The 24,339-nt window shown below is 42.3% G+C and overlaps 1 protein-coding gene across 1 annotated transcript; it reads right to left on the bottom strand.

Annotated features, from left to right (window-relative positions):
* Positions 1-268: 268 nt before the first annotated feature.
* Positions 269-19,736, bottom strand: LOC115767760. The gene is made up of 4 exons (XM_030712082.1): positions 17,303-19,736; positions 17,136-17,223; positions 5,140-5,215; positions 269-1,902 (listed from the first exon to the last, which is right to left on the bottom strand). The coding sequence occupies exons 1-4, from the start codon at positions 19,653-19,655 to the stop codon at positions 706-708; spliced, it is 3,714 nt and encodes a 1,237-aa protein (XP_030567942.1). The 5' UTR covers positions 19,656-19,736; the 3' UTR covers positions 269-705.
* Positions 19,737-24,339: the final 4,603 nt, after the last annotated feature.

The raw sequence follows: 24,339 nt of genomic DNA, 5'->3' as shown, positions 1-24,339 counted from the left end.
TAGAGTTATTTGTAGTTAGACATTGAAATAGCAGACGTCAGCCGCAAATAGACAAACAATTAATTATGTTTTATTTTTGTTTTGTTTTTTTTTTTTTTTTTATATTTATCGCATTTGAATTGTTTTTATGTTTTCTATATATATATATATATATATATATATTATGCTTTTGTTTCTATCAATATTTGAAAAATCAACAAACAGTTAATTGGAAAAAGTTGAAAATTCTTTTGTTCACGCATTCATATTCATATTTATATTTAGCTTTTTTTGCTTTTGGATTATTATTTTGTTATGCTGCCTAACGCTTAGCCTAGCCTAAACATTTGACACATGTGTGTGTGTGTGTGTGTGTGTCTGTGTGTGTGTGTGGGTGGGGAGAGGGCTTAGCTCAACCCAACCGCTGCATGTTTTTTTGGAAAAAAAAATACCTCTTCGATCGATCTCTAAGTTACTTAGATATTAGATATTATATTGAGTACACGCGAATATCGTACCTGCAACGCGTGTTGTGCTCTTCTTCTTCTTGCCCGTTCTTCTTCTTCTTCGTCGTCGTCTGCTTCTTCTTTTGCTTACCTTCAACGCGCGTTGCCAACTGTTGCTCTTCTGCTTATTCCTCTAGACATTTGCTGCTGCTTCATCTTCTGGCTTAGCTTCTTCTGCTGCTTCTTCTTGTTCTTTTTCTGCTGCTGCTTCTTCTTCTTCTTAACTGCCATTCACATCGACTGCCATGGGCTGTGCAACCGCATGCAGCCCATTGCTGAGACTGCCCCCCGCGCATAGCGTGGAGCCGCCGCCGGCCACCGGCGAGCCGCTGGGCGTGGCGGGCGGCGAGGCCGGCGGCGTCAATGTGGACGGCTCCTGCCCCCCGCCATTGGCTGCGGCTGCTGTTGTTGTTGTTGGTGGTGCATTGCTAGCGATGATTTTGCCATTGGCTAGCTTCATTATTGGCTCTGGCTGATTCTGTTCCTGCTCCTGCTCCTGCTTCTGCTCCTGCTTCTGCTCCTGCTGTTGCTCCTGCTCTTGCTCCTCGTTGTGTGCGCTGCCATTTGGTGCCTCGTTTAGCGGCGGCGGTGGTGGCGGCGGTAATGAATCCAATTGATTCGATTCGTTTAGCGTAAAATCGTTGAGCTCTTTAATCTCCTCGGTGGAGGGCGGCGCCGGCAGGCTCATCAAGCTGTCATAGCCATTTTCCGGCTGCTCCCTGGTCTGCTCCTGAACTATCTCAGCTGGCATCGACTCCTGCCCGGCATCTGCCTCTTCTAGTGCCTCCGGCTGTTCTGCGGCATTGCAGAAGGCGGCGGGTGCCGGCACCGGCGACTCCTCCAACTGTGCCTGCGGCTCCTGGTCATTATCGGTGGTTTCCTGGCCGGCGATTAGCTGGGCGCTGAGCAAATGTGACGAGTCCTGGGCATAGCCGGGCTGCTCGATGACATAGAGTTCCTGGTTGCCATAGGAGTAGCGCTTGTTCGAGTCACTGGATGAGCTGGAGCTCAGATCCGACTGGGACAGTCCGGTTAGCGATGGCATCGGCTGTCGCTCCTCGTCCCCGGCTGGTTCCTCCTCAGGCAGCAGCTGCTCTTCCTCAATGAGCTGCAGGCCAACAGCACCGACTCCGGATCCGACTGCGACTGCGACTGGCAACGAGGGATTGGCAAAATCGCTGGGTGGCGCATGGATCTGCACCTGCTCATGACTGGGCGGCAGGCTCCGTTCGACCAGCGCCGCTGCCTGCTTGGTGTTCGTATCGAAGGGCAGCTCGGTAATGTCTGCGCCGGGGCCGACGCCGGCGGCGGGGCTATCCGGCGGCTGCTTAGAATCGATGCCGCGCGCCACCTCCACCACGAAGACGCCGTCCTTGTCCGTGTGCATTTTGGTCTCGCGTGCGTTGCGCGAAATGTCCTGCATTGGAGGCGAGAAGAGGAAAGGAGAGCGGCAAATCAGCTACTGGCTGTGGTGGGAATGGGGCGTGGCAGGCAACAACAACAGCAAGGGGTGGGGTAGGGTGAGGGTGCAGGCAGGAAACGGGCGTGCTAAATGCTTGCCACAAGCGGCAGCGGCGTCGGCAGCAGGCGAACAAATCGTGCAGCTGCCATGCGGAAAGTGCCGAAAATTGCATTTGCATATGCTTTGGCTTGTGGCACATTTACACCTCATACACTGAGAGAAAGAGAAAGAGGGAGAAAGAGTGAGGGAAAAGGAGTGTGGGGAACACAGGTGTGACTGAGGCTTGCAGCGGATATCCTGGGTTGAGCTGCTTGACAAATAGCTGAGACTCGAAACCCAAAGGATGACAGGAAGACAAACGGCCAACAACAAGTGATCCAATCGAGGCTGCTCGAACAGAAAATACCCTGTACCCAATATGCCAACTAGAACCATCCGATTAATCGATGGATATAATTGAAAACCGAGAGACTTGAGTTTTCGAGTAGCGACAAGCAAAAAAGTTTGAGCTGTTTGAGTCAGAAACATGTTCGAGCTCGAACTGCTCGATACAGTAACATGTTTGAGCTTGAACTGATCGAGTCAGCAACATGTTCGAGCTCGAACTGATCGAGTCAGCAACATGTTCGAGCTCGACTTGCTTCTATAGTCGCTGATACATACGGACCAAAACATACATTACATTTAATGCAGATCAAGTAGACGTTCTTCCATCTGTTACACACATATCTTCTACCCTTTCCATTGGGTGCAGGGTATAGAAACAAAAGTTGGGAGTGGGAGAATAGGCGGTAAACGTGCGGATGACAACAAGTGGATACCCAAAGGATACACCAGCTGCAGTTGAAGGACACAAATTTCAAGAATCGAGCACAGTCAAGTCGATGAAAGGGATGAGCACAACAAAAGTTTCAAGAGGAAAAGAGACTGCAAGCGCACTCGTGATAATATTTACAGCTGTCGCTTTAGCGCTCAATCAGCTATTGATTAATGCTCGATAACATTAAGAGTTGATTGATTAGAAAAGGAACAGGTTGTTCAGCTGTCTCTTTCGATCTCAAGCAACTTTAGTCTTGAATAGAAAGGGGGAGAGATAGAGAGAGAGAGTAAGAGACAAGTAGCGAAATATATACAGGGTTGTGTACAATAGATCTCTCTCTAGCTCCGTCCCTCTCCAACTCGTTTAAGGAGACAACTATGTACACATTCCACGATCAAAAGAGCGAAAGAGACGATTACCAGCTGAAGTACAACAATGGGAGTTATTCGGGCTGAAAGAGCAGGCAGACAACAATACAACGACAACAACAACAAAAACAACAACGGCAATCAATCAATCAATCAATCAGTGCTACGACAACAACAATCGAGACAGAGACGGAGATAATGACTACATTAGAGTGCGACAAAGTATTGTATGAGTTAGACAGAGAGCGAGAGACAAACAGTTAGAGATGCGAGCAAAAGACAATAAGAAGCGAGCAAAAAGTGTGACACAACAAAGAGAGACAAATATTTGACAAAATACAGTTATAAAGATGCACACAAACTCGCGAAGGGAGTGGCTATAAATGTTCCGGAACTGGCTAGACAACTATGAGCTAGTTCAAGTGAGTTAGTTCACATCAAATCAAAGTAAAGTTGAAAATTAAATCTTGCTGGAATCGAACTATAGTTCTTTTTTTATAGGGTTTTGTGCACTGGAGTGAACTAGTTCCATTAACTAGTTCAGTACGTCTTAAGTACACTAAGGCTTGGATAGCCATTCATAATTGATAACGTGAACTTATTTGGTACTCACTAGCTCAAAATCCACAACATTGACCTAAGGCTGGTTCCGTGAACTAGTTTATGGACTCTAGAGCACTGTTTCTGGCAGCTTATTGAGGCACATTTAAACATAGGCTGATTTTGAACAGCTTTAAGTAATATCTATCCTATCCAAAGAATTTGAGGAACTAGTTCCAACAGAAACTTTAAACGCGAACTAGTTCAGCGCTCCAGCATTACCAAAGCTAAATGATATTTTAACCTACTCCCGCAAAGAAATTATCGATAAAAGTTTCGTATTGGTATAACTTTGATATCTAGCTAGTTCCATGAACTAGTTTTATTGCTGGCTCACTAAGTAAACCAACATAAAGGCTGAACTTTAAATGATATTATTGATAGCTAACTTAATTTGTATCTAAGCTCAAGTGTTGGTCTACAGATTCTAAAGAACTAGTTCACAGAAAAATGAACCATTCTTCTCAGCATATTAGTGTGCATCTTTAACTATTTAAAGTGATTGCAGTGCGAGTAAAAGAGACGACAACGACAAAAGACATGACAAACAGTTGAGCAGCTTAACAGCTGTTAACTAACAGCTGTTAACGCTGTTCACAGTTGAACTTACATGCCGCTCTTCGGTGACAACAATCAGATGATTATCTTTGAGCGTCATCTTTGTGACGGAGCCACTGAACGCGAACGCAGCGCTCGCCAATGTGGACGTGGCAGCGCCCGTCGATGTGGGCGTCTGTATATCTGGGCGCGCCTCAAATTGAAACTCGATGCGCTGCACGCCGCTGGCCAGGGCCAAGGACATGGACCGAATCAGATCCGCATTTCGACTCGAGTCCGGATTCGGATTCGGTTCCGGATTCGAATACGGATTCGGATTCAGATTCACGTGTTGAATGCTCAGCTGCGATATTGGCGACGAGAAGGATGCGACCGAGCAGGACGACGACTGTAAAGTAACAGAGTGAACACAGGCTTTTAGTGAACTCACACACACGCTCACACACACACGCACACACTCACACACGCACACACAACAGCTGAGCGACGCAGAGCCCAAGCCCCAAAGTTGAACTAGTTTTAAGCTGCGCAACTATTTGAATGCAATTAAATTACGCTGAGGCAAATTCGCAATTTTACGCAACATTTTTTGGCATTGTTTGCAGTTTAGGGAAAAGGCGGCGCGATGGGCGTGGCCGAAGCGTGGCGCCGCGCAAAAAATTGTTCCAACACCTGACGGCATTTGCCTTCGCATTTCAATTGAAGTTTTGTTTGTTGCGTTTCTTTTACTACTTCATAGCCTGCTGCTGCTGTTGCTTCCTCCTCATCATCATCTCCAACATCTTGATCATCATCATCTATCGTTAGCTTTAACTGGCGCTTCATCATTTAGTTGGACGCACTTACCTCATTCTTGGAATCCTGGCCCTGTTCGCTGTCATCGCCAGCGGCACTCGAAGTCGCATTCTTATTCAGTAAATAACTGCAAAGGGAAATAGAAAGAGAGAGAGAGAGAGAGTGAGAACGTGAGAGAGTTAGAGACGCAGAGAAGTCAGTGAGTTGGTATCATTATAAAATCGCATGCATATTAAATGTGCATGAAATGCAAGTGGAATGCACAAAGTTTGTTGCCTACTTTGTGTTGCAAACATCAATGAATGTTTGCGTCAGTGCTGCCCTTCTGTTCGAAAATAACGAGTAGCGACAGAGTGCTGCCTATCTGCTTGTAAAAGAGCTGGGACGTATAGAAACTAGGGAACAGATAGAATGTTTAATCTTTTGTGTTGAAGTGCTGCCTATCTACTCGAAAATAGTGAGTTGCAACAGAGTGCTGCCCATCTGCTTATAGAAGAGCTGGGGACACATAAAAACTAGGGATAACTGGCAATGTGGCTTTGTGGTTGTGTGTTGCAGTGCTGCCCACAGATAAGCAAAAAAGTATGGAAGTGCTGCCCATTTGTTTCTAAAAACCTGTCAAGCGTAAATCGGACTGCTGACTGCTAATAGAAGTTAACATATATGTGTAACAGTGCTGCCAATCGGCTGGAAAAGTCTTTAATAATATTTAATGTATATGGTATACGATTAATCGCGCAGTTTTTGTAGTGCTGCCCATTTTTACAACTTTTTTTCAGAGGGAGAGATAAACGGCATTCAGTTAGTTACCAAATATTGTCGTTGATATGTTCAGTGCTGCCCATCTAGAGAGTCTTACAGCTTTCTCAAAAGCATCAGCCGCGAGAGAAGCACAAACAGGTCAACAACATGAATGCAGCTTATCGACTTTTGCAGCGTGTTGTCTGCTGACTTATAGACTGACTTTAGAGCCCGAACAGCTGTCTATCTACCTAAAAAGGTTAACATGCTTGTAGGAGATTAGAGAATATGTAGAGCTAAGAGTTACAAAGCACTTGACATGTTGCCGAAGTGGCGGGAGCTGGAGAAAGAAGCGGGAAACACTTTAATGCTCTTTGATAGAAGAACAGCTGTCGAGTGCTGCCCAGCTGCTCGAAAGAGCTGCCCAGGCTAACAGCCACAACACGCTCAAGTGCTGCCCATCTGCTAGAAAAAGCAGATGGCGAAAACTGAGCTTATGATACTTTGGCAAATACTAAGCAGCACATGACACCTGGTGTGTGTGTGAGTGTGTGTGTGTTGCACATGAGTAATAGAAAAGTTTTTTACACACCACCCTCCCTCCAGCCTTGAGTTCGTCAAGCACACTTGAGAGACCTTCGCATTTAACAGTCGTTTTTAATGCGTTTCTCAGTGCAAATTGTCGCACACACACACACGCACACACACACATACGCACGCACAACTAATTTCTCGTCTCGACAGTTTATTGTGCAATTTCCTCTTCAGCCTCCACACACACCCACCTATTCGACCCACCCATCCCCCTTCTATCAGTTGCTCGTGTGACCGCAAGCAACACAAAAAAAAGAGGAGAAGAAGACGGAGGAAAAACACTGGGAAAATTTATTTCCGCTGCGCATTTGTCGACTCTCATCTGCGGCCGCCGTCGTGTGGCACCTTTTTGTGGCAACTGGCAACTGGCAACTGGTTTGCGGTTTCCCATTTTGACGTTTTATGCGTTCGTTTCCTTTGCGCCTCGCTTCGGTTCGGTTCATGCAACACGCAGCGACGCCTCGCGCCTTGTTAGCTTCAATGCCACTTGCCATCTTCATCATCTTCACTTGTCTCTGCCCCTCCCTCTCTCTCTGTCTCTCTCTCTCTCTTGCTTCACCGTTTGGCGACTTCCGCTTCCGGCGCCTTGTGTCGACGCGCCCGTCTTTGATTTGTGGCGCCTTTAGATTTTCGGGCCAGCTTTTATTCCGCCCGCCGGCGCCTCTCAGCCACTTCTTATATCCCCCCCCCCCCCACCCCCTCTTCACCTCTCTCACCCGCACGCATGGCCTTCATTTTGTTTGGCATTTAGTGGCCGCATATAAAAAGGCAATGGCAACAAATTCCCATTTACGTGGCATGCTCGAGATTTATGTGTATCGCAGCAGGCACTGCGGAGGCGGGCCGTGTTTGGGGGGCGGGCGTGGCAGTTTAGAGCTGCCCGCCTGAAAGGATGTTGCGTGCTGACATTGCGTCACAGCCCGTCGTCTCGTCCTGGCCGTAGTCACAGATTTGCGAGAAATAAAATGCCAGAATGAAGCTGATAAATGCGATTTGCCACGCCTTCCATCTAACAATAACTCCCCTGTGTATTAAGCGTGCCAGCTGAGTGTGCGTGTGTGTGTGTGTGTGTGTGTGTATTTGCCAGGTAACCCTTCGAGCACTTGGCAACTGACTGCAGCAGCTTCATCCTGCCTCAATTTGTCATTTGCTGCGTGGCAGAGTCGCTTCTCGTTGCGCCTCGCTGCTTATTGCAACAATTGCCAGCATTTTGGCTTTCAAACAGACAGCCCCTCCCCCTCCCCCTCCCACCTGCTTGCGGCAACTGCTTTGTGATTATTTTCAACTTCATTGAGCACACGCAATTATTTTTAAGTTCAAGGACAGCGCGTCTGAGCTGATTAAACACACGCCGGTTTGGAATTCATGATGAACTCTAGACACAACCCTGCTGAGGCTCGAGGGGATTGCTGTCTGTTGCTTATTTAAATATTTATTGCACTTAGCTCAAGAGCTACGAAAGGAAACCCGACTTAAACAACGATTTGTTACATCGAATAAGAAAATAGTCTAGAATGAAAATCATTTTGATATGTTCGAACATTTGATATCTTTACATCGTTTTTTTCTACAGTTTTGAAACTAATTTATAGCATTCAGATAAAAGCTTAGCCTATCGATTTGTTCTCAGTATCCAATTGGCAGATTGACAGGCTGATTGACTATCTAACTGATTCATTGACTGACTGACGGACTGACCGACTGATTGAAATACTGTCTGACAGATTGCGTGACTAGCAAGCTGATTAATGAATCACTGTCTGATTGATAGATTGACCGACTGAAGAGATTGAGTAACTGACTTCAGTCTGATTGATTGGCCAACTATCTGATTGATAGACTGACGGCTGACTGAATAACCTACTGAATGACTGTTTGACGTACTGTCTGATTGGTGCACCAACAACCTGATGGATTAACCGATGACTGACTGATTGACATACTTTTTGACGGATTGACTGACTGGCAAACTGATTGATAAGTTTTTGCTATCCAAAGTTGCCAGAAATTTTGACTCATGTCAATATAAGTAATTTGAGGGCACAATGCCAAATTGATTTAGAGGTCAAACCATGAACAAAAAGGCAAACCTTATGAAAATCGGATGAGATTTGACCCAGTTATGGGGTTAGGAAATTTTGACTTAAGTCTAATTAGGATATTTGAAGGCACAATTTTTACATGAATTTTGACCAAAAAATTTGTTGCCAGGTTTTGATGCCAAATTGATTTAGAGGTCAAACCATGAACAAAAAGCCAAACCTTATGAAAATCGGATGAGATTTGACCCAGTTATGGGGCTGGGAAGTTTTGACTTATGTCTATATAGGATATTTGAGGGATTAAGTTTTACATGTATTTTGACCAAAAAAATTTGTTGACAGGTTTTGATGCCAATTTGATTTAGAGGTCAAACCATGAACAAAAAGCCAAACCTTATGAAAATCGGATGAGATTTGACCCAGTTATGGGGCTGGGAAGTTTTGACTTATGTCTATATAGGATATTTGAGGGTATAAGTTTTACATGTATTTTGACCAAAAAAATTTGTTGCCAGGTTTTGATGCCAATTTGATTTAGAGGTCAAACCATGAACAAAAAGCCAAACCTTATGAAAATCGGATGAGATTTGACCGAATTATGGGGTTGGGAAATTTTGACTTATGTCTAATTAGGATATTTGAAGGCACAATTTTTACATGAATATTGACCAAAAAAATTCGTTGCCAGGTTTTGATGCCAAATTGATTTAGAGGTCAAACCATGAACAAAAAGCCAAACCTTATGAAAATCGGATGAGATTTGACCCAGTTATGGGGCTGGGAAGTTTTGACTTATGTCTATATAGGATATTTGAGGGATTAAGTTTTACATGTATGTTGACCAAAAAAATTTGTTGCCAGGTTTTGATGCCAATTTGATTTAGAGGTCAAACCATGAACAAAAAGCCAAACCTTATGAAAATCGGATGAGATTTGACCCAGTTATGGGGCTGGGAAGTTTTGACTTATGTCTATATAGGATATTTGAGGGTATAAGTTTTACATGTATTTTGACCAAAAAAATTTGTTGCCAGGTTTTGATGCCAATTTGATTTAGAGGTCAAGCCATGAACAAAAAGCCAAACCTTATGAAAATCGGATGAGATTTGACCCAGCTATGGGGCTGGGAAGTTTTGACTTATGTCTAATTAGGATATTTGAGGGTATAAATTTTACTTGAATTTTGACCAAAAATACTGTTGCCAGATTTTGATGCCAAATTGATTTAGATTAACCGATGACTGACTGATTGACATACTTTTTGACGGATTGACTGACTGGCAAACTGATTGATAAGTTTTTGCTATCCAAAGTTGCCAGAAATTTTGACTCATGTCAATATAAGTAATTTGAGGGCACAATGCCAAATTGATTTAGAGGTCAAACCATGAACAAAAAGGCAAACCTTATGAAAATCGGATGAGATTTGACCCAGTTATGGGGTTAGGAAATTTTGACTTAAGTCTAATTAGGATATTTGAAGGCACAATTTTTACATGAATTTTGACCAAAAAAATTTGTTGCCAGGTTTTGATGCCAAATTGATTTAGAGGTCAAACCATGAACAAAAAGCCAAACCTTATGAAAATCGGATGAGATTTGACCCAGTTATGGGGCTGGGAAGTTTTGACTTATGTCTAATTAGGATATTTGAGGGATTAAATTTTACATGAATTTTGACCAAAAAATTTGTTGCCAGGTTTTGATGCCAAATTGATTTAGAGGTCAAACAATGAACAAAAAGCCAAACCTTATGAAAATCGGATGAGATTTGACCCAGTTATGGGGTTGGGAAGTTTTGACTTATGTCTAATTAGGATATTTGAAGGCACAATTTTTACATGAATTTTGACCAAATAATTTGTTGCCAGGTTTTGATGCCAAATTGATTTAGAGGTCAAACCATGAACAAAAAGCCAAACCTTATGAAAATCGGATGAGATTTGACCCAGTTATGGGGCTGGGAAGTTTTGACTTATGTCTAATTTGGATATTTGAGGGTACAAATTTTACTTGAATTTTGACCAAAAATACTGTTGCCAGGTTTTGATGCCAAATTGATTTAGAGGTCAAACCATGAACAAAAAGCCAAACCTTATGAAAATCGGATGAGATTTGACCCAGTTATGGGGCTGGGAAGTTTTGACTTATGTCTATATAGGATATTTGAGGGATTAAGTTTTACATGTATTTTGACCAAAAAAATTTGTTGACAGGTTTTGATGCCAATTTGATTTAGAGGTCAAACCATGAACAAAAAGCCAAACCTTATGAAAATCGGATGAGATTTGACCCAGTTATGGGGTTGGGAAATTTTGACTCAAGTCTAATTAGGATATTTGAAGGCACAATTTTTACATGAATTTTGACCAAAAAAATTTGTTGCCAGGTTTTGATGCCAAATTGATTTAGAGGTCAAACCATGAACAAAAAGCCAAACCTTATGAAAATCGGATGAGATTTGACCCAGTTATGGGGCTGGGAAGTTTTGACTTATGTCTATATAGGATATTTGAGGGTATAAGTTTTACATGTATTTTGACCAAAAAAATTTGTTGCCAGGTTTTGATGCCAATTTGATTTAGAGGTCAAGCCATGAACAAAAAGCCAAACCTTATGAAAATCGGATGAGATTTGACCGAATTATGGGGTTGGGAAATTTTGCTTATGTCTATATAGGATATTTGAGGGATTAAGTTTTACATGTATGTTGACCAAAAAAATTTGTTGCCAGGTTTTGATGCCAATTTGATTAAGAGGTCAAACCATGAACAAAAAGCCAAACCTTATGAAAATCGGATGAGATTTGACCCAGTTATGGGGTTGGGAAATTTTGACTTAAGTCTAATTAGGATATTTGAAGGCACAATTTTTACATGAATTTTGACCAAAAAATTTGTTGCCAGGTTTTGATGCCAAATTGATTTAGAGGTCAAACCATGAACAAAAAGCCAAACCTTATGAAAATCGGATGAGATTTGACCCAGTTATGGGGTTGGGAAATTTTGACTCAAGTCTAATTAGGATATTTGAAGGCACAATTTTTACATGAATTTTGACCAAAAAAATTCGTTGCCAGGTTTTGATGCCAATTTGATTTAGAGGTCAAGCCATGAACAAAAAGCCAAACCTTATGAAAATCGGATGAGATTTGACCGAATTATGGGGTTGGGAAATTTTGCTTATGTCTATATAGGATATTTGAGGGATTAAATTTTACATGAATTTTGACCAAAAAATTTGTTGCCAGGTTTTGATGCCAAATTGATTTAGAGGTCAAACCATGAACAAAAAGCCAAACCTTATGAAAATCGGATGAGATTTGACCCAGTTATGGGGTTGGGAAATTTTGACTCAAGTCTAATTAGGATATTTGAAGGCACAATTTTTACATGAATTTTGACCAAAAAAATTCGTTGCCAGGTTTTGATGCCAATTTGATTTAGAGGTCAAGCCATGAACAAAAAGCCAAACCTTATGAAAATCGGATGAGATTTGACCGAATTATGGGGTTGGGAAATTTTGCTTATGTCTATATAGGATATTTGAGGGATTAAATTTTACATGAATTTTGACCAAAAAATTTGTTGCCAGGTTTTGATGCCAAATTGATTTAGAGGTCAAACCATGAACAAAAAGCCAAACCTTATGAAAATCGGATGAGATTTGACCCAGCTATGGGGCTGGGAAGTTTTGACTTATGTCTAATTAGGATATTTGAGGGATTAAATTTTACATGAATTTTGACCAAAAAATTTGTTGCCAGGTTTTGATGCCAAATTGATTTAGAGGTCAAACCATGAACAAAAAGCCAAACCTTATGAAAATCGGATGAGATTTGACCGAATTATGGGGCTGGGAAGTTTTGACTTATGTCTATATAGGATATTTGAGGGTATAAGTTTTACATGCATTTTGACCAAAAAAATTTGTTGCCAGGTTTTGATGCCAATTTGATTTAGAGGTCAAGCCATGAACAAAAAGCCAAACCTTATGAAAATCGGATGAGATTTGACCGAATTATGGGGTTGGGAAATTTTGCTTATGTCTATATAGGATATTTGAGGGATTAAATTTTACATGAATTTTGACCAAAAAATTTGTTGCCAGGTTTTGATGCCAAATTGATTTAGAGGTCAAACCATGAACAAAAAGCCAAACCTTATGAAAATCGGATGAGATTTGACCGAATTATGGGGTTGGGAAATTTTGACTTATGTCTAATTAGGATATTTGAAGGCACAATTTGTACATGAATTTTGACCAAAAAAATTTGTTGCCAAGTTTTGATGTCAAATTGATTTAGAGGTCAAACCATGAACAAAAAGCCAAACCTTATGAAAATCGGATGAGATTTGACCGAATTATGGGGTTGGGAAATTTTGCTTATGTCTATATAGGATATTTCAGGGATTAAATTTTACATGAATTTTGACCAAAAAATTTGTTGCCAGGTTTTGATGCCAAATTGATTTAGAGGTCAAACCATGAACAAAAAGCCAAACCTTATGAAAATCGGATGAGATTTGACCCAGCTATGGGGCTGGGAAGTTTTGACTTATGTCTAATTAGGATATTTGAAGGCACAATTTTTACATGAATTTTGACCAAAAAAATTTGTTACCAGGTTTTGATGCCAAATTGATTTAGAGGTCAAACCATGAACAAAAAGCCAAAACTTATGAAAATCGGATGAGATTTGACCCAGTTATGGGGCTGGGAAGTTTTGACTTATATTTGAGGGTACAAATTTTACTTGAATTTTGACCAAAAATACTGTTGCCAGATTTTGATGCCAAATTGATTTAGAGGTCAAACCATGAACAAAAAGCCAAACCTTATGAAAATCGGATGAGATTTGACCCAGTTATGGGGCTGGGAAGTTTTGACTTATGTCTATATAGGATATTTGAGGGATTAAGTTTTACATGTATTTTGACCAAAAAAATTTGTTGCCAGGTTTTGATGCCAATTTGATTTAGAGGTCAAACCATGAACAAAAAGCCAAACCTTATGAAAATCGGATGAGATTTGACCGAATTATGGGGTTGGGAAATTTTGACTTATGTCTAATTAGGATATTTGAGGGATTAAATTTTACATGAATTTTGACCAAAAAATTTGTTGCCAGGTTTTGATGCCAAATTGATTTAGAGGTCAAACCATGAACAAAAAGCCAAACCTTATGAAAATCGGATGAGATTTGACCGAATTATGGGGTTGGGAAATTTTGCTTATGTCTATATAGGATATTTGAGGGATTAAATTTTACATGAATTTTGACCAAAAAATTTGTTGCCAGGTTTTGATGCCAAATTGATTTAGAGGTCAAACCATGAACAAAAAGCCAAACCTTATGAAAATCGGATGAGATTTGACCGAATTATGGGGTTGGGAAATTTTGCTTATGTCTATATAGGATATTTGAGGGATTAAATTTTACATGAATTTTGACCAAAAAATTTGTTGCCAGGTTTTGATGCCAAATTGATTTAGAGGTCAAACCATGAACAAAAAGCCAATCCTTATGAAAATCGGATGAGATTTTACCCAGTTATGGGGTTGGGAAATTTTGACTTAAGTCTAGTTAGGATATTTGATGGCACAATTTGTACATGAATTTTGACCAAAAAAATTTGTTGCCAGGTTTTGATGCCAAATTGATTTAGAGGTCAAACCATGAACAAAAACCCAAACCTTATGAAAATCGGATGAGATTTGACCGAATTATGGGGCTGGGAAGTTTTGACTTAAGTCTAATTAGGATATTTGAAGGCACTATTTTTACATGAATTTTGACCAAAAAAATTTGTTGCCAGGTTTTGATGCCAAATTGATTTAGAGGTCAAACCATGAACAAAAACCCAAACCTTATGAAAATCGGATGAGATTTGACCGAATTATGGGGCTGGGAAGTTTTGACTTAAGTCTAATTAGGATATTTGAAGGCACTATTTTTACATGAATTTTGACCAAAAAAATTTGTTGCCAGGTTTTGATGCCAAATTGATTTAGAGGTCAAACCATGAACAAAAAGCCAAACCTTATGAAAATCGGATGAGATTTGACCCAGTTATGGGGTTGGGAAATTTTGACTTAAGTCTAATTAGGATATTTGAAGGCACTATTTTTACATGAATTTTGACCAAAAAAATTTGTTGCCAGGTTTTGATGCCAAATTGATTTAGAGGTCAAACCATGAACAAAAACCCAAACCTTATGAAAATCGGATGAGATTTGACCGAATTATGGGGCTGGGAAGTTTTGACTTAAGTCTAATTAGGATATTTGAAGGCACTATTTTTACATGAATTTTGACCAAAAAAATTTGTTGCCAGGTTTTGATGCCAATTTGATTTAGAGGTCAAACCATGAACAAAAAGCCAAACCTTATGAAAATCGGATGAGATTTGACCCAGTTATGGGGTTGGGAAGTTTTGACTTATGTCTAATTAGGATATTTGAAGGCACAATTTTTACATGAATTTTGACCAAAAAAATTTGTTACCAGGTTTTGATGCCAAATTGATTTAGAGGTCAAACCATGAACAAAAAGCCAAACCTTATGAAAATCGGATGAGATTTGACCCAGTTATGGGGCTGGGAAGTTTTGACTTATATTTGAGGGTACAAATTTTACTTGAATTTTGACCAAAAATACTGTTGCCAGATTTTGATGCCAAATTGATTTAGAGGTCAAACCATGAACAAAAAGCCAAACCTTATGAAAATCGGATGAGATTTGACCCAGTTATGGGGCTGGGAAGTTTTGACTTATGTCTATATAGGATATTTGAGGGATTAAGTTTTACATGTATTTTGACCAAAAAAATTTGTTGCCAGGTTTTGATGCCAATTTGATTTAGAGGTCAAACCATGAACAAAAAGCCAAACCTTATGAAAATCGGATGAGATTTGACCGAATTATGGGGTTGGGAAATTTTGCTTATGTCTATATAGGATATTTGAGGGATTAAATTTTACATGAATTTTGACCAAAAAATTTGTTGCCAGGTTTTGATGCCAAATTGATTTAGAGGTCAAACCATGAACAAAAAGCCAAACCTTATGAAAATCGGATGAGATTTGACCGAATTATGGGGTTGGGAAATTTTGCTTATGTCTATATAGGATATTTGAGGGATTAAATTTTACATGAATTTTGACCAAAAAATTTGTTGCCAGGTTTTGATGCCAAACTGATTTAGAGGTCAAACCATGAACAAAAACCCAAACCTTATGAAAATCGGATGAGATTTGACCCAGTTATGGGGTTGGGAAATTTTGACTTAAGTCTAGTTAGGATATTTGATGGCACAATTTGTACATGAATTTTGACCAAAAAAATTTGTTGCCAGGTTTTGATGCCAAACTGATTTAGAGGTCAAACCATGAACAAAAACCCAAACCTTATGAAAATCGGATGAGATTTGACCGAATTATGGGGCTGGGAAGTTTTGACTTAAGTCTAATTAGGATATTTGAAGGCACTATTTTTACATGAATTTTGACCAAAAAAATTTGTTGCCAGGTTTTGATGCCAAATTGATTTAGAGGTCAAACCATGAACAAAAAGCCAAACCTTATGAAAATCGGATGAGATTTGACCCAGTTATGGGGTTGGGAAATTTTGACTTAAGTCTAATTAGGATATTTGAAGGCACTATTTTTACATGAATTTTGACCAAAAAAATTTGTTGCCAGGTTTTGATGCCAAATTGATTTAGAGGTCAAACCATGAACAAAAAGCCAAACCTTATGAAAATCGGATGAGATTTGACCCAGTTATGGGGCTGGGAAGTTTTGACTTATGTCTATATAGGATATTTGAGGGTATAAGTTTTACATGTATTTTGCCCAAAAAAATTTGTTGCCAGGTTTTGATGCCAATTTGATTTAGAGGTCAAACCATGAACAAAAAGCCAAACCTTATGAAAATCGGATGAGATTTGACCGAATTATGGGGTTGGGAAATTTTGACTTATGTCTAATTAGGATATTTGAAGGCACAATTTTTACATGAATTTTGACCAAAAAAATTTGTTGCCAGGTTTTGATGCCAAATTGATTTAGAGGTCAAACCATGAACAAAAAGCCAAACCTTATGAAAATCGGATGAGATTTGACCCAGTTATGGGGCTGGGAAGTTTTGACTTATGTCTATATAGGATATTTGAGGGTATAAGTTTTACATGTATTTTGCCCAAAAAAATTTGTTGCCAGGTTTTGATGCCAATTTGATTTAGAGGTCAAACCATGAACAAAAAGCCAAACCTTATGAAAATCGGATGATATTTGACCCAGTTATGGGGTTGGGAAATTTTGACTCAAGTCTAATTAGGATATTTGAAGGCACAATTTTTACATGAATTTTGACCAAAAAAATTCGTTGCCAGGTTTTGATGCCAAATTGATTTAGAGGTCAAACCATGAACAAAAAGCCAAACCTTATGAAAATCGGATGAGATTTGACCCAGTTATGGGGTTGGGAAATTTTGACTTAAGTCTAGTTAGGATATTTGAACGCAAAGTTGTTTTAAACATTCCACGGGCAGAAATCAATGAAGTTAGCCTAGTCATAGCTGGCGGAATGCCGGCTAGTGGCTTACATAGTATCAGACCCACTTAAGGCTAGAATATAATGTTTCTTCCTTAAACGTATTTACTTACCGTACGGCGCAGTACATGGACGTGAGGAGCGCAGCGGGCAGAATGACAATGATGAGGCCCATGGAAACGGCGAAGAGATTGAGAAAACCTGCAAAAGGAAAAGAAGAAGGGAAAAGGAAGAAGCTGGGTCAGTCAATAGTCGAGGAATGGGTGCACTCGGGACTCACCATCATAGTCGGCGAGCGGATCCTCCGAAAGGGCCGTGGCATTGCCCATGCGCTCCCCATGCTGCAGGGGCGCCATGGCGGATGCACCACTCGAATCGGCATAGCCCCTGAGGCTCTCGTTGTGCTGCTGGAGCGTGGCGTTCAGTAGCTCCGCGCCAGGCAGCTGCTCACGATGCAGATGACTGAAGCCGTGACCAAACTGGTGTCGAGCGCCCTGTGCATCCTGCTGCTGCAGCCGGTGGGCCGGACTCTCGAAAGGATAGGAGCCCTCGACGCCATCAAAGCCGCCGCCGGCGCCATCGTCAATCAGATCGCCGCCATACTGAATGGAGCTCTCGATGACATCCGGATCGTTGCCCAGGCCCAGGCCGTTGCTCTCAATGTCGTTCTCATAGATGTTGCGTCCCGCGCCAACCAGCTCGCCGGGCATATAGTCGATCTCCTTGAGCTCAATCTGTGGCGGCAGCTCGCCAATGACGGGCACTCCAATGGCCAAATCGGGCAGCACCGCCGGCTGTATGACAATGTCCGGCTGCTGGGAGCTGCCATGGCTCGCCATTGTGGAGGACAGCGACTGCTGCTCCACCTCAATAACTGATTCACCCACATAGGTCACATCCAGCGGAGGAGCGCCATCTCCTCCCCCGCCACCGCTGCTGCTGCTGCTGCTGCTGCTGGGACTGCGCAGTATCTTTAGGGCGTCGGCGGTGTGCTGCTGCGGCGAGAGTAGAATGTCCTCCTCATAGCGGGGCGTGGCAGCTGAGCTGCGCTGCAGCTGCTGCTGCTGCTGGTCCAGCACGTAGCTGGCGGGAAAGAACTGATTCTCGAACTGGAGCTTGCGTTGCTGCTGCTCGTTGACGGCGCTGCTGGCGGTGGGCAGGGATTCGCCCACTTTGACCTCCGTGTTGGATATATAGAATATGGTGTCCGAGTCGCGATCGATGCTCGGCTTGCGAGGCGGCGGCGGTGGCGGCGGCGGCGGCGGGCGTGGCAAGCCCTCAATGCTCTTCGTATCCGCCATGAACAGCTCGTCGGCGGAATCGTGGGGCGGACGCACGGCCGGCGCCGGCGGTGCATCCGAGCGATACGGATAGCCGAACATGGGATTCAGATTCATGTGCTCCATGCCGTCGCTGAACGTGTTCTCTGTGCTGTTGTCCCCGGCGCTGTTGTCAATGATCTCCACGACGAGTATCTCGTCGTTGGGCTTGTTGGCCTTCGTCTCGCTGGCCGCCGGCTGGCGGTAGGAGAACTCCAGATCCTCGCTCTCATTGCCAAACGCCTCCGACACATTGATGTGTATCTCGATGGCAGCCGGCTCCGGCTTGTCCATGCCGACGCCCAGAACAGCGCCCGCTGCGGGCTGTGTGGAGACATCGGCGCGATCGATTACGTATTGGGTGAAGCGCTCCTGGGCCACTGGTGAGCTGGGCGGCCTGGCGGTGGCCAGCGTCGGTTCCAGCGGCAGCGGATAGTAGCCACGATTGTCCCGGAAATTCGTGGATGCCACTATGGAGTCCACCGTCGAGTCGTATACCTCGATTTGTATATCGGATATCTTGGATTCGGTGCGCGGCGGTGCCGGCGCGACGCTAATCTCGGCCGCCGGCATGGGCAGACGTGTGGTGCTGCTCTGCTGCAGCTCCGGCACCTGAAAAACAGTTGTCGACAGCACCGACTGTGTTTGTGGTGCAGCTGCCGGCAGCGTGGTTGTGGTTGTCGTTGTGCTGGGGCCCGGGCGCGACGAGCTGCTCTCCACATTCGATTCGAGCAGAGCCGTTGGCGCCAATATCTCCACGATGCGTCCCTGGCGCAGCTGCAGCTCAATGGAGTCCTCGTGCTGCTGCTGCTGCTGTTCCTGCTGGTGGTTGGTGCCTGTGGTTGCCTGTGGTTTCTTAAGCGGATGCACCACACTAAAAGTTTTCTCGCCCATAAAAATGGGCCCCAAATAGCCATTGGGCACGGGCAACAGCGCGGCCGCTTGACTACTTTCCAGGCTGCCGCCACTGCTGCTGGTGCTAGTGGTGCTGGTGGTGCTAGTGGTGCTAGTGGTGCTGGTTGTGGTGGTGGCTTCCGTTTCCATTGCTGTTTCCTTGGCGGTTGTTGCAGCTGGCACAAAGTGTTGCTGCTGTAGCTGCTTCTTTTTGGTCAGCTTGCGTCCATCGTGGCCATTGCCAGTTGCTGGTGCGGCTGTCATTTCCAGATCCAGCAGCTGCACAACCGACTCCACTGATTGTTGCAGTTGGCTCATGTTCAAAGTGTTGCTGCCAGCAATTGTGGTTGCTGCTGTTGTTGTTGTAGAAGTTGCTGCTGTTGTTGTTGCGGGCACTTTAAATACATTGGTGCTTGGCATGCTGCTTTCATTGACAGCAGCAATTGTTGCTGCTGTGCTTGCTGCTGCCGTTGTTGTGATGACTGTATTGTGATGCTCCTCATTTTGTTGCCAATGCTCCTCGTATTGTTGTTGTTGCTGCTGCTGCTGCTCATGTTGTTGCTGCTGCTCATGTTGCTGCTGCTGCTCGTGTTGTTGCTCATGTTGTTGCTCATGTCGCTGCTGCTGCTCGTGTTGCTGCTGCTTGGCAGCGACAATCAGTGTGGGCGTGTCGCCCTCAACGCCAAACTGTAGCTGCTGTGTGGCAGCTACAACAGTTGCCGGCATTGCTGGTGCTGCTTGCGCCTCGCCATTGCTGTTGGCCACCAGCAGCAACAGCAGCCATATTAACCGCAAGGCGGCAACACGTTGGCCACGCCCACTGCTGCTAGATGCAGCAGCTGCCATGTTGCGGTTGCTGCTGTTGTGCTTGTTGTTGCTGCTGTTGTTGCTGTTGTTGTTGCTGTTGCTGTTCTGCTTATTTTGATTATGCCTTTTGCGCTGCTCGTTTGCTTTGTGTTGTCTTGTTTTCTTATGTAAATTTAGTTTTGATTTTGCTTCGCTGACGCTGCGAAACTTGCTGTTGCTGTTGCTGTTGCGGCTGCAACTGTTGTTGCCTTTGGCACTTAATTTCCCCTTTTGCACTGTTTGTTGTTGCTGTTGTTATTGTTGTTGTTGCTGTTGGCACTTGGCATTGTCGTGTAGCACTTCTGGCTGCTCGGCATCTTCGTCTTCGTCTTCATCAACATCTTCAGCAATCCGCGCAGCCGTCGCAGCTGTCGCTGCTCTCATTCATTCACTCAGTTGCCCAATATGCTGCACGTTGCTGCTGCTGTTGTTGTTGTTGCTGTTGCTGCTGCTGCTGCGGCCATTTTCTGCGGCTGCAATGCCGCGTCTCTGCTTTGGACTGTGTTGCAACTGCTGCGGTCGCTGCGGTTGTTGCTGCTGTTGCCGGCGGGCGTTTTTCTCTTTGTTGGCACACAAATTTCAAGATACAAATAAAAATATATGTTAAGAAATGAAGGCATAAAATAAAAATGGAAGAGAAACGCTGCTGCTTTTAGCACTTAACGCGTCGCGTTGCGTCCTCCTTCGTCGTACTTTGTGCTCCCTTCGTTTTGCCTTCTTATTTTTCTCTGTTCTCGCCTTTCGCTTTGCTCTTCCAATGAGTTCTGCTTGAGTGGAAATACAATTTAAAATAACGAAATATGCTGCTGCTGCTGCTGCTGTTGCTGCTGTTGCTGCTGTTGTTGCTGCTGCTGCTGCTGCAGCAATTGCTGTTGCCGCTGTGCTGGCAATGCAATAAAAAGTAATGCAGCGACGCGCCAAAGTGTGCAATGAAAAGGAGACGCGGAAAGCACACAGCGAATGAAGCACCAAGTTAAAATAACGACCATAAATAATGCCAGCAAATCCAACTCCCTGTTCCACAAATCGTTTTCGCCTCAATTTCGCCAATTACTTTCAATTGGCGCTTGAATAGGTGCTAAACAGTTTATTAAAATAGTTGTCGCAAAAGGCCCCTCTCTCTCTCTGTTCCTTGGAGTAAACCTCTCTAGTTCAATTTGTTGAACTAGTTCACGTCTGGAACAAGACTCAATTTATTTGAATAGCTCTTGAATGAATGCAAAGCTGTTAATTAACATTGTTGTCACAGAAGAACTAAACTTGTGAACCAGTTCAATCGTTCATTTGCGAACCGTGAACTTGACGCAGTTTATATTAACAGCTCCTGAATCAGTTTATAAACAGATACTTAGCATTTTTGTCACAGAAGACGCCTCTCTATGTTCTTCGAAGTGTGCCATACTAGTTCAATTTAGGTGAACCAGTTCATGATCGAGTCGTGAACTTGACTTAAGTTTATGAACAATGTTGTCGAAAAAGATGCCTCACTATGTTCCTTGCAGTGAACTTTGCTAGTTCAATTTGGTGAACCAGTTCCATGGTTCATCTTGCAGTCGCGCACTTGACTGAGTTCATGAACACGTTCATCGATTGGATCGCTTATGAACATTGCAACTACTGTACTGAGCGAGCTAGTTCACAAACATTTGCATAAGCTTAGTAGTTCATTTAAATAAGACGTTCAATTGAACTTCGTGAGCGCAAATTTTGATGAATATTAACGCATGATTCGATTTACCTCTCATCATTTCGTTCTAGCTAGTTCTCAGGTCTGTCTTTCTCTCGCAGCCAGCACTTTCTAGCTTATTCCATACACACACACAGATAAACACACACACAAACACACATACAGCCACTCCTGCATCGCATTTTTCCTTATCTGCCCTGTGCTTTATCTGCCCCAAAGCTCGCACTATAAACAATTCATGCTTGATTAACTCTGGTTGTAATAATCGCATTTTAATCAAACTTTCTGGACTTAAATATGGCATTCAAATATAAGAAAATACCAAAGCCCAAGATTCTTACACTTTTCGGCTGAACGAGAAAGATAACCAAAAAGGGAAGCTGTGTATACTAGACGAGGGTCTAGCTATCATTTTTGAGATATAGTTAAAAATTAAAGTTCAATAACGATTTGCGTAGCAATTTTCTAGACTCTAGCTCTTTTAGTCTCTGAGATTGAGTATACGCACAGCCGGACAGACATATGGATGGATATATAACTAATATCTCAGAGTTAAATTTTAGATATTCATACGAAAACTGAGACATGTTTTCATTAGAATGAAAATTGTAACATGAATGGGAATGGAAGTGCAGAAGAGTTCATTAAGCACTGTGATGGAAAGAAAAAATAAATGAAAGCTTTCTTTTGGAAGGGGAAGATGGGCAAGCAGAAAGGAGAAACCTCAGGAAGAGTAATTTATACCAAGACGCCGAGAGTCTATCTGAGCGTCGAACCAACAAGCGAGAAGTTGCCAGTTCAAATTTGAAAATTGCTAATTTCTTATAATAAAAATGAAAGTGTGCCTAGAATAAGAGGCGTGCGACGCCGAATAATTTCTTTGTGCATTCAATCATATTTGATTTAAACAATTTGTCAAACACCTCAACAACAGAAGAAACGGCCCACAATAATTGGAAGTTCGTCAAGAATGCAAACAGAAATTGTGAAGCATGTAAAGAGAATGAAATGAAATGAAACGAGAGGAAAATTTGATATTTTTGTGGCTATGCGACAAGCATGAAGCATGAAACGATGATATGCTATGAATGTGAATGTGAATGTGAATGTGAATGTGAATGTGAATGTGAATGTGTGAAGGCATTTGATAGCAACGGCAAAATGTTCAGAAATTGAAATCGAAAACAAAATATGCCATCGAAATGCCAATTTCAAATGCTCGGCTCAGCTCAGTTCAGCTTCGGGCAACATGTTCAAAATTGTGTGCGTGTGTGTGTGTGTGTGTGTGAGAGTTGGGATTTTTATTGCTTTTGTCTCGGCCATTGTAAATGCCCGAAAATGCCATGCAAATTAAATATAAAGCCCGCAGAATGTTTCGATTTCAGCTCGAGCAAAAAAATCAGCCTGCGGTTCAAAAGGGTTGCACAACAGCCAGCCCAAGCTTCCTGCTCGCCTCTAACCTCAAGCAAAAGGTTGCGGTATGCTGTTTACGTTAACCCGGACCCAAGACCAGACTCTAATTTAATGGGCGGGGGCAGGGGCCATATCAGTGGCCACATCCGCAGGCCACAAATAGCAGCTGCATTTGGCCATTGCCAGCACCGCAAAATCAACTACAAAGCAACAAGCACAGCAAATGATAATCAGCATTATTTAGCAGCTTAACGGAAATGTGGAAGGGCGGCTGTGGGTGTGGCTTACCTTAGCTGAGCACAGCGGCAGCTGTTGCTTGGCGGGGGGGCTACTGTTGGGCCCGCAAGGTAATCCAAGGGTCCTTGCGCAGCCTTTCAAGCTGACGTTCTGTCACAATCACTCAGTTCACAATAGTCTTGGCTTAGCACTGCAACAAAAAAAAAAATGAAAAGCAGAAAAGCCTCAGACTTGGCTTTTGGCCAGTTGCAACACGCGACACGCCCGGCTACAAAAAAACAAAAAAAAAACAAGCAATAAAACGCAAACACACGCAACAACAACAACAACAAAATATTACTCTGGTAGCAGCAACAGTCACAACAACAACAACAACAACAAGAAGTCGCGCGCCCAAACTTTCGAATTCATATTCAAAATTCATATGAAAAAAAATTTTTTTTTTTTTTTAAATTTTTTCTTAAAATATTATTTTAATATTTTTAAGAAATTTTTCAAATCCAAAAACTCTCAAATGTCTTTTTGGGCTTGAGCATGTTTTTCAAAATATTTGTCTAAGATTAAACGTATTTAGATTATTTTAAGCTGTCAACATATTTATTTAAAGTTTTTTTTTGCTGTACACATATTTTTTAAAAATTTTTGATGCTCATAATTCACACAATTTGTTCCATTTTTCTTTTTCAATTGTTTTTGAAATTTATTCACTTGGAAAACAAGCTCACATTTTGCAACTGTTTTTTTTTTTTGGTTTTCAAACTCATAAACTTCTTCAAATATATATTTTTTAAGTTTATAAGCTTGGAAAAATTGTTCAATTATTTTTTAAAATTTTTTTTGAAATTTTTAAACTTATTTTTTTTTGAATTCAAAAACTTGTAAAACTTATTCAAATAATTTTTGAGTTTTTTTTTGTTAATT

This window comes from Drosophila novamexicana, unplaced genomic scaffold (genome assembly GCF_003285875.2).
Source record: "Drosophila novamexicana strain 15010-1031.04,08,12 unplaced genomic scaffold, DnovRS2.1 tig00001453-arrow-arrow-pilon, whole genome shotgun sequence".
Taxonomy (NCBI): Eukaryota; Metazoa; Arthropoda; class Insecta; order Diptera; family Drosophilidae; genus Drosophila; species Drosophila novamexicana.
This window is presented reverse-complemented; position numbering and strand designations above follow the sequence as displayed.

Coding starts and splice junctions, on each gene's coding strand:
- LOC115767760 (XM_030712082.1), bottom strand. CDS start 19,655: ATGCCAAGCACCAATGTATTTAAAGTGCCCGCAACAACAACAGCAGCA. Junction 5,216..17,135: donor TCCATGTACTGCGCCGTACG/GTAAGTAAATAC, acceptor TTCCCTTTGCAG/TTATTTACTGAATAAGAATG. Junction 1,903..5,139: donor GCCAGGATTCCAAGAATGAG/GTAAGTGCGTCC, acceptor CCTCCAATGCAG/GACATTTCGCGCAACGCACG.